The following is a 10263-nucleotide window of genomic DNA, read 5'->3' on the forward strand; positions in this document are numbered from 1 at the left end:
AGTATTTGAGCAACATAGTAATCCAACCGACTACCATTTTAAATTTAATTCATCGATATGATTACAAATAATATTGAAGTATGGTACTCTATCACACCAACAGAGTCTGTATTTGTTTTTTATTAAGGATATATAGCAGGGATGGCGAACCTTTTTGTACCAGCGTGTCAAATAAAAATATTGGTTAGATTTTGTTTTCCCAGCGTGTCAACTACTTTGGTAACCCTTCAATTTTTTTTTCAAAACTTTAATATTATCAAACTTTTACACATTTGTGTGTGTCACTAAGATAGTGTGCGCGTGTCACAGAGTGACACGCGTGTCATAGGTTCGCCATCTCTGATATATAGACTCCACACAACAAACTGATTACATTTACCAAGTTGTGTATAAAGTATATTATAGGAATGTTAACAATTAAATATTAATTTTAACTATTCTAATAATAGCGAGTGGGTTGATACTTATGTATAATAAATTGTAATCCCAATACGACAAGGTTTATTTAAATGTTTGATTCCAATATATTTTCTAGTAACTAATATTATGATAATATTACGCCTCCCGTAGCGGGTGCTGATGAACTGATGCCTGCGGGCAACAGTCAGTGACCGTCACGACTCGCGTTCACTCGTTCGCGATTGCGCAATCCTATCGTCGAATACTGATGATAATATGGCTTACTCGTCGTTGTAAACGACGGCGACCGTGACGAATACGATAACAATAATCAAGGTGGATTAATTAACAATATTAATCCATTGAAATAAAAGCAATATAATAAAAAAAAAATGTATGCCGTGGTCGAATTTTTGATGGCACCGCGGTGTTTTCATTGAACCAAAAGATCATAGAATCATATCAATAATGGTAGTGATAACAGACGTCTAATCAACGCGTTCCGTCCATCTCCCGAACTTTCGCGGAATTCGACAATAATAATTGTTGGAAAAGTGATAGTCTGTCTGCCGTTCGTGATCCGAAAAACTCTAGTTGTCTCGTTTCAAGCATTGTAGCACGGGCGCACGGCCCTACGAAGCACGCACATGAAGTCTCCCTAGCCGCCGAGAACTAGCTTGTCGCCTGGACCGGTGGACTTGACCACCGATGCTCAGAGTGAGGTACGTAATTAAAACGAAATACCTATTGTGATATTATTGTCGGCCCTTTGTGTCCAACCGAGGGACGCTGAAACAATTGTCCCTGTATGTAATGTATTGCTGATCGCTTGTTTTCCTCACTAATCAGTGTGTGAATGTATTAGTTGCATTATCAGTTTATAACAAACACAATTATTGTTTGCTGCAGCCCCCGTTCCATATGATTGCTACGCCGACATGGCCGAACATGGCACCGTTGATACAAACTCTAAACAGGACAAGCCCGCCGATGAAATGCTTTCAGATTGGATCCAGTGCATTTGTGTCGTCACCTTTGACCTAGAGTTTGGCCAGGCGATGGAGGTACTATTGCGGCTTTCCGTGCGCACGTCTTCCCGGCTGGCTATTTTGTAATACCTATCTGTTTTTTTTCTTCATAGTTGGTCTACCCCAACAACGTGAAATTATCCGAGGAGGACAAAACAAACCTCTGCTACCTTGCTTTTCCCGACTCCAATTCCGGATGCATGGGAGACACTCAATTCCATGTCAAGATTAAGTGTTCTCAACCTTCGAATCTCAGTCAACGCCATATAAACTATAATGCAAAATGTCCAGTTTTCTTACAAGTTGACCATCGTTGTTTGTATGGGTTTGTTTTCTTTCGACAAATCAAAGATCTGTCTCTTCCACGGGGTTATTTTCAAAAAGTATGTTTAACCGTTTGTTTTCTATAATACACTAACTTCTTATGAGATTAAAATACAGTATGACATTATCAGAAAATGTACTGATTTAGAGATGAATTTTCATTATTTACAGGTAAAAAATTCTATTTGTGTAAATTACTAATAAAATATTAGTACACCTCTGAATAACTTAAATAACTTAGTGAATAGTGTTTGAATTTTATTCTGGAATTTTAACAATGTACATATTTTTAATATAAAATATATTACATCATAATGGTATATTATGTTTGTAGGTCACTAATAATGTACATAAGATGATGCATTGATTGTTAGGTTATCTCTATACATCATATGTAAAGTAGTAGTAGCACAACATACCACATTTATTTTACATTACATAGTTTATATCATACATTTCTAAAGCAAAAATTGATTTGGTCATTATAATATATAATGGATCTATCTTATGAAAAGTTTTAATTTCTGATAGTAAAAATTATAAATCAATGTTTGGCTTCCTTGTTGTTGAAAGTACAAATAAAGCAACATAACATTTTTCTTTCAAAAATCATCTTTAACAGTTTGCTCAAAATGTTCAATTACTAACCATAGTTTTGTTGATCTTTTATTATGTATAGAATTAATTATACATTTCATCATTTGAACTCTAATATATATTGGTAATCTTATGCTTGGGGGGGAGCGGTGCATAAAAAATGTATTGTAACTAAATTAAATATTCCAATCGTTGACCACTAAATCATGTTAATGAACCATTCATTAGGCCACTATTGATTCATTTAATGTTTTGTGTTTCTTCATGCAACCCATAATTAATGTTAATTATCATGGTATGATCGTCATTTAAAATACAGTTCAAATGTTTAAAAAAATACATTTTCATTACGTTTTTAATCTTTTACATCTTTTTAGTTGTACCTAGTTGAATTAGGTGTATATTAATTATTTTTAGGAACATTATGTACTGACAAATCGTGATACTAAAATAATATTAATTGGATGTAGAAATATTTCAATGTTCGTTCTAAAAAAAAGCTGGTTGTTAACCTGACCACTTGGAAATCATATTAAAAGTAATAAGTAGTTACCAATATGGCATGCTTTTTGTTGTTTTGACCATAACATTCATTATTCATAAAGAATTACCATTAGTATTACATATATAAAATATTATAAAAGAACAGGTTCCCGCATGTGTTTATCTTATACACGTATGACATGCTAAATTATTGTTTACCAGTTTCAATTATTAGAGAGGGCATGACATAGGCTCTTATGGATATTATTTTTAAGTAAGTAAGTTATGACCTTTTTGAAACTGTTCAATTGTTATACATTTTCAAATGATCAAAACTTACTTAAACATAATATCAACAAGAGCCAGCGCTATGCCCTAAATAATTATCTTACCTTTAAATTCTATAATATGTCAATTCACCTCAAATTATAAAAATAACATAGTAAAATGAATAATTGTTAACTTCAAATTTTTTCATGTTGTATGCTTGTAAAATGAGGACAACACAAGCAGGTGCCACATCCTATCAAAGAAAATATGATTATAAGAAGTTAGAATGAATTGTTTGATATTGATTTAGGACATGTTTTGAAAATGTAAAAAGTAATCTCTAGATTATAATTTCCATAAATAAATAATTTTAATTAAAAAATATTGGAATTACATCAATTATAAATTTAAGGTTTTTATTTATCATTTTTAAAACATTAAAATAAATCAAATCTTTGACAACATTAAGCACTTGAAAATTTTTCTGTCCAGAAATGCTATGTCTAAAATTATTTAGAAATATTAACATATTAGTATAGATACATTCCGTATTAATGTTCTCATTAGTATATTTATTTGGTTTTACTTTCCAATATGTCTAAAATATCTTCCAATATTCTAACATTTTAAGTTTTCTTAAATTCTGGCATTATGCTATATACTTTTGATGTAATATTATTAAGAACAATGTGTGTAATTACTTTTTCTTTTTCATAATCCATTCCTATGTTTATATTATATGTCACTACTCACTAAAATTACTTTTTATGACTATTCAGTATTCATCGTCATTCACGTAAGGGAAAATATGGGGGATAGACATAAATAATTTTTTGGAATCAGATTTCTAATAAATTTTGGCATGTATAGCATTGTTAAATTATAATAAAAAGTTTTAAGTAGTTAGATTTAAGTATTTCTGTAAAAATTAAAACTAATATTTCAATTTCTCAGAAATGATTACTTGTCGGTTATCACATAAAATACAAACAATTTAAAAAAAAGCATAAAAATAAATAAATTAAAATTTACCTACAAATTACATTATAATATTGTCAAAATGTCATATTAACTTTTTAATTAGTTAATGCAAACTACAATATTTAACAACTGACTTTTAGTGCAAATTACCAACTTTATGTCTATTGTTCCTATGCAATGTGTACACTCTACTGTAACTATTGACTTTTTTTTTATAACAATATTTAAATCAATTTGATACTAGATAAAATTAAATGAGTACTATATAGTTTTAATGATTGATAAAAAACTGCATTCATGCAGCAGACAATCTACTACAACGTTTGAATAATACAATTAAATTTTTAGGTTTTTAGTTAATAAATATAAAAATAATGATAAATTACAGTTATACAATTTAAGCACAAAGCACTATTTTCGAGTCCATTAAAAATTGGATAAATATAATATCTTTATTATTGTATACTGAACCCACCATCACATTTCAAAAGAAATGTGTTTGTCAATATTGAAAAATATTTATAAAATATGATTGATAACAAACTAAACTTAAAGTTTTAACATAAATCACCAGCTACACTTTAATAAATGGTAGATCACCTATTACATAAATGTAAAAAAAAAACAATTTTAGGATTTGAAAATACTAAATTTAATAATTGTATTTATATTTTTTTATTTAGAGTGTAATTATACTATCTCAGTTGCCATTCATTAGTTTATTTACTGAAGTTTGTGGGACAATAGCACCTGAGTATTTCAAGCACGGAATTACTGGAATAGAAGTAGCATGGCATGATATCAAACAGTGGCCAGATTTATATGCTGGAGAAACAGTTAGCTTGCCATTACTGGGAATTGTTCTTCAAGTTTGTGAAGCAACATAATCAAATGATAACATAAGATATTGTATTTATAGTTGAACTATTTTGTTTATAGGCTCAACTGGTATGTGATAATAATAAAATCTGCAGCTCATCAAACTCAATGGTACCTGATTACCAGTTACCCGTAGTTGTATCATCATTATACGAACTGAATACATTTGGATGTTTTTCATCGATTGTATCTCAAATGCATCTTTTATGGGAATTAGTGTTAACGACTGAACCCATTGTTGTGATGGCCTCATCACCTACCTACAGTTCTCAAGTTGTTCAAGCATTGGTTAGGTAAAATGTATTTATTTAACTAAATTAGTATACAGTAAAGTCTTGCTTATCCGGACATGATGAGACTGGACTCTATCCGGATTAAACAGAAAGACGTTTAAACTTTCTCTAAAAAGAGCGTTTAGGCGTGTCGCGTGTAGGGTATTTTACGGTAAAATTACCTTTGTATCAATTATCAATAATATATGTATAGATAACAATTAATGTTAACAAATAGTTTATAAATATATATATATATATTTTGTATAGTTTATATAACTACATATATTACATAGTATAAATAATTGATTGTCCGAATTAACCAGATGTCCGGACTAGAGAATACTGGATTAGAGAGACTCTACTGTAATAAAAATCTAAAATGGTAGTTTATAAGTTATAAGCTACCATTTTAGATTTTCAATGATACATTATATTTTATTTTTAATTATTAGCTTAATTGTGCCATTGGCTTATTATGGAGATTATCGTCCATATTTTACAATACACGATAATGAGTTCAAAGAGTACATGAGCAAGACACTGAATCCGCCACCTATAATACTCGGTGTAACAAATCCTTATTTCACAAAAACATTACAACATTGGCCACATATTGTTAGAGTTACTGATACATTAAAAAAAGGTAAACTTATGATATTATGGTTATAAAAAAATTAATTTTTTTAATTATTATTTTAGATTATGTATTAATTTTATAATGAAGAATTTTTTTAATATAATGTTCACAAATTAAAGTAGAAAAAATATGATTTTAAAACTTGTGGCGAGGGGGAGTAAAAGGGTTGTAGAAAATCAGATCCAGTTGGTACTTTTAAGAGATCTAAATAGAAAATTGTCAGGAATTTTCAAAATAATTGGAAAAAACAAAAAAAAAAATTAAAGTAAAAACGGAATTTTTCTCAAAACAGGTTTTTCACAACATCGATTTTGTTTTTCTTCTGTTGTAACTAAAAAGATAACTAAATGTTTATTATCATTTTCTATTCTCATATAAATTTTAAAAATATGTTGAAGCTTTTTAAGCTATATATAGGCATTTGATTTATTTTATTATGGAAACTCACATTAATTGTGTATAAGCTTTTGCCGTTTATACGACTTTGGATATTCATCCATAAATGAATTATTTCTTATTTAACTAATTCTTATTTTGCTGTACTATAGGTCCCTGAAATTTTCACCAACATTTACATTTTCTACTCGTTGCATAATTTTATGAATATTTTGACTCTTTTTGAGCTATATAGACAATAGACATTCAAAATTTTTATCACATTGCAGATTAATATTAATTTAATATAATTTATTATTATTATTAGTCGGCAATATAACCGACTATCGCCGTTCCCCACCACCCTATTGTTGATAATTTAATATATTTACTACATAAAAATATGTTTTGTAAGGTGAAAAATAAGATTGAGGGCCACGGATTAGACCACCCTGTGTTATTGTATTTATTAAACACACACAATGGCATTTTTAAATGAAATGTTTTTTACGAAAATTAATTCAACTTACCTTATCAATGCTAATAAAATTAATTATTTTAATAAAAATTTAAATCTATCAAAAAATTACTTAGTTATATTGGCAGATAACCCATTTCGTTTTTCGTATGCACTGTTTTAGCATTGAATTAGAATTTAACCCATCCATTAAAGAGACTTACTCAATGATATGGTACACTCAACATTACTGTCCAACAGATTGATTATCTTCTTGCCCCATTTTTATAATTTATATTAACATAGCTCCAAAAGTTACTTAATCTTTTAAACTAATTTGAGTTAACAGTTAAAAATGTTTTTGCTCTATAACAATTTTTGTTGTAATTGTTGAGTTTATTTAACAAGATCAGATGGCGAAATATTTTATACTTCAGTACTTCAGTAATAAAATTACCTTTAAATAATTATTAAAACAAAAATAATTCAGTGGTATTATTTTTTAATTTTTAATTATGTAACTTATTTTGAAAAATGAAGCATACAATTATTTGTATTGTGGTAAAAAAATTTTTAAAACATTTTGAAGTTGAAAATTATTCTATATTTACTATATTGTCATTTACTATTGACCATATTCTTGTAAAATATTTTTACTCAATCAAACTTTAGAATTTTTTGATTATGCCTAAATGTTATATACAATATTACCTATATCTAAAACTTTTCTTTTGTGGACATGACTTTTTCACCATCTAAAACCGGATTTTTCCCATGTTAACTGGTCATAAAGTATAGCAACAAATACTTTTAAAAAATGTAATAATTTATTTTTTACATTGTTGATCTAAAATACAAAAAAAAAAATTTATCATAATAACTATCTCATATTGAATTTAAAATAATAAAAACTAATTTGCATTGCTTGTTTTTTTTATGTATATTTAATTTGATAATTTTTACTTCAAAGGGAAGGGTTCTTTCATATTTTAAATGTATTTGAATTTATATGTCAAATGTACTGAATTGGTTGTGTTTTTTTTTTTTTTTTAGACACCACAAATAAAAGTAAATTAAGAAAAGGATCTAATCTTAAAATCTTAGATGCTAAACCTGGAGTTTATACAGAGTATAAACCCTATTTGTATAAAGATAAATCAATAGTCAAAAAACTTCTCAGAGGAATGCAAAACAAGCGCCCAGAAGAAGTGCAATCAGCACTATTGCGAAGACACTTTTTAGAACTCACCCATAGTTTTATGATACCACTTGAGCGATATATGTCATCATTAATGCCCTTACAAAGAAATATTTCTCCCTTTAAGGTATGAAAATTGGCTTATGTGGTAATGACAAACACATGAAATTTATTTATTTAATGTATTTTATAGGCGGCTCCTAAACCCTGGCCTTTTAATCCAGACAACTTTTTGGCTAGTTTAGAATACGCTGGGCCTCAACTGACATGTGGTATTAAAGGAGACTGGAAGGGGCTTTACAAGCAATTTTTCAGATCTCCAAATTTCAATGGTTGGTACAATGTTCGTTACAAAGGAATGATGATGAAGCTTCAAGTTTTGCAAATCGAAGCACTATCTAGTGTGGTAAAAAAATAACCATTATCATTATGCTACACTTAGATTATTGTTAATTTAGTATAAGTAAACATTTTATAATTTATTTATACATTTTAGGATTTTAACAATTGGCTTGAAGGAAAACAAGAAGTAGAAATTGTTGACATGATACTAAAAATTCGGCAGAAACTGGATGAATGTGAAAGCAAAGGGTACCAGTTAAATAAAAGAATCAAAGATCAATTAAAAGTGAAAATGGATGATATAATTTGTTCATTGCCAGATGATTTAAAAAATGTCTTGTCAAGTAAAAAGCCATCTACCAGATGATACACTTCCATGTATAGATATAGATGAAGAGTAATTTTAATAATTTAGATAATATCAATGCCATCTCACTAATTGTGTCTGTATTTGTCCTCACATGGATGTATACACTGATCATCAGTTTCAAAATTGATACTATTATTATTCCATAGTTATATATTTTTACAAACATGTTACAGTTTAATACATTTTTAAGTATTCAGAAATTGTCTAAATATCTATCACTGACATTTATTAAATATGAATTCCTAATTTTACATTTTTTGTTGAAATCAAGTACAGATATTTTAGAATAAACAATATTCGTACTGCCTTAAATTTTTATAATATTTACTTTAAGTTACTTCCAGGAAAGAAGCTGATTAATTTATGTTTATATAATATTATATTGTTATGGTTTATGTCATAAATGTTGCCCATGAATATAAATTTATATTATATGAAAAACTTAGTGTTATAATTAGTTAAGTTGTTAATTTTGGAGTAAAAGAAATTTTTGCCGTATATATTATGCGTTAAATTATTTACATATTGAGAATTTACTTTCTGTATAAAAATTCAAATAATATATGTATTGCTTAATTGTTATAATATGTCACTGCCTCCCCGGATACTACACTCCCCCATAATACTAAAAAGAAAATAAAGATTGATCCTCTGAGTCTTAAAATTTTAATAACGGAGACCAACAAATTTTGCTATTTTTTAGCAGATTTCGCAAGAATCTTTTAAGCAATTAATATAATGAAAACTGAATACTAGAATGAATTAATAGCCCACTGGTAATAGGTTGGTTGGAAGTTAAGTTAGTGATAGGTAGGATATTGTTTCAAATAGTATATAATATACAATTTTAACTTAACCTAGTCCTAAAGATTTATTTATCCCCATCCATATATTTAAAAACTATTACTAACTGAAAATGTATTCCATTTTAAAATAAGTTAAATTAAGCAAAATAATAAAAAAGTAAGATGGTTATTTTAACAATGTATACTTTTCTTCCATTATACACCATTCAATTAATAATAAAAATAAAAGCTAGATACCGTAATTGTATATACATTTTCATATAATATAACAGACCATAGCTGTGCAACTACCTATGGTAATGCCAGAGCTTCAAAACGTTAAAATTGAAATAAATGAAAAAGGAAAATAATTTATTACAATTTAATATAACATATCATTAAACGCAATTAAAGATCAACAATGAACAATAAACTTACATATAGCATACAAAAAATGACATTGGAATTATTTGAAAAAACATATGTGCTTTTTATTTAACATTGAAAACATTTGCTAAAAGTTGTAGAATGATTAAATATAATCTAACCTCTCCAACAAATTTAAAACATTTTTTAATTCTTGCATAACATTATGGATAATAGGTATTCCATTATTTTAATATTTTTTATATCAATCAAAGAAATAAAATGGGTTCATGTTTTCATGTATTTGTATTTTTTGAACTAAGCATTGGTATAAAGGTTCACACTCGGTTAGTAACATTACTATCCGTAGACAAAAATTAACAAGAAATATATGTACCTACAGTTATTGTATTGGATGAATGCCCCAGCTCACAAAACACAAATTCGGTTTTTAATAGACATCTTTTTTCTTTCCTTTTATTCAGATTCCTTTACAC

At 27.9% G+C, this 10263-nt stretch overlaps 1 protein-coding gene across 1 annotated transcript; it reads left to right on the top strand.

Moving 5' to 3' along the window:
• Positions 1 to 682: 682 nt before the first annotated feature.
• LOC111034047 (protein DENND6B) lies at positions 683 to 8638 on the top strand. The gene is made up of 9 exons (XM_022315070.1): positions 683 to 1121; positions 1309 to 1463; positions 1541 to 1810; positions 4766 to 4951; positions 5022 to 5254; positions 5689 to 5879; positions 7759 to 8030; positions 8097 to 8309; positions 8400 to 8638. Exons 2-9 carry the CDS (start codon positions 1338 to 1340, stop codon positions 8610 to 8612), a joined length of 1704 nt encoding a protein of 567 aa, XP_022170762.1. The 5' UTR covers positions 683 to 1121; positions 1309 to 1337; the 3' UTR covers positions 8613 to 8638.
• The last annotated feature ends 1625 nt before the right edge of the window (positions 8639 to 10263 follow it).

This window comes from Myzus persicae, unplaced genomic scaffold (genome assembly GCF_001856785.1).
Source record: "Myzus persicae strain clone G006 unplaced genomic scaffold, MPER_G0061.0, whole genome shotgun sequence".
Classification (NCBI taxonomy): Eukaryota; Metazoa; Arthropoda; class Insecta; order Hemiptera; family Aphididae; genus Myzus; species Myzus persicae.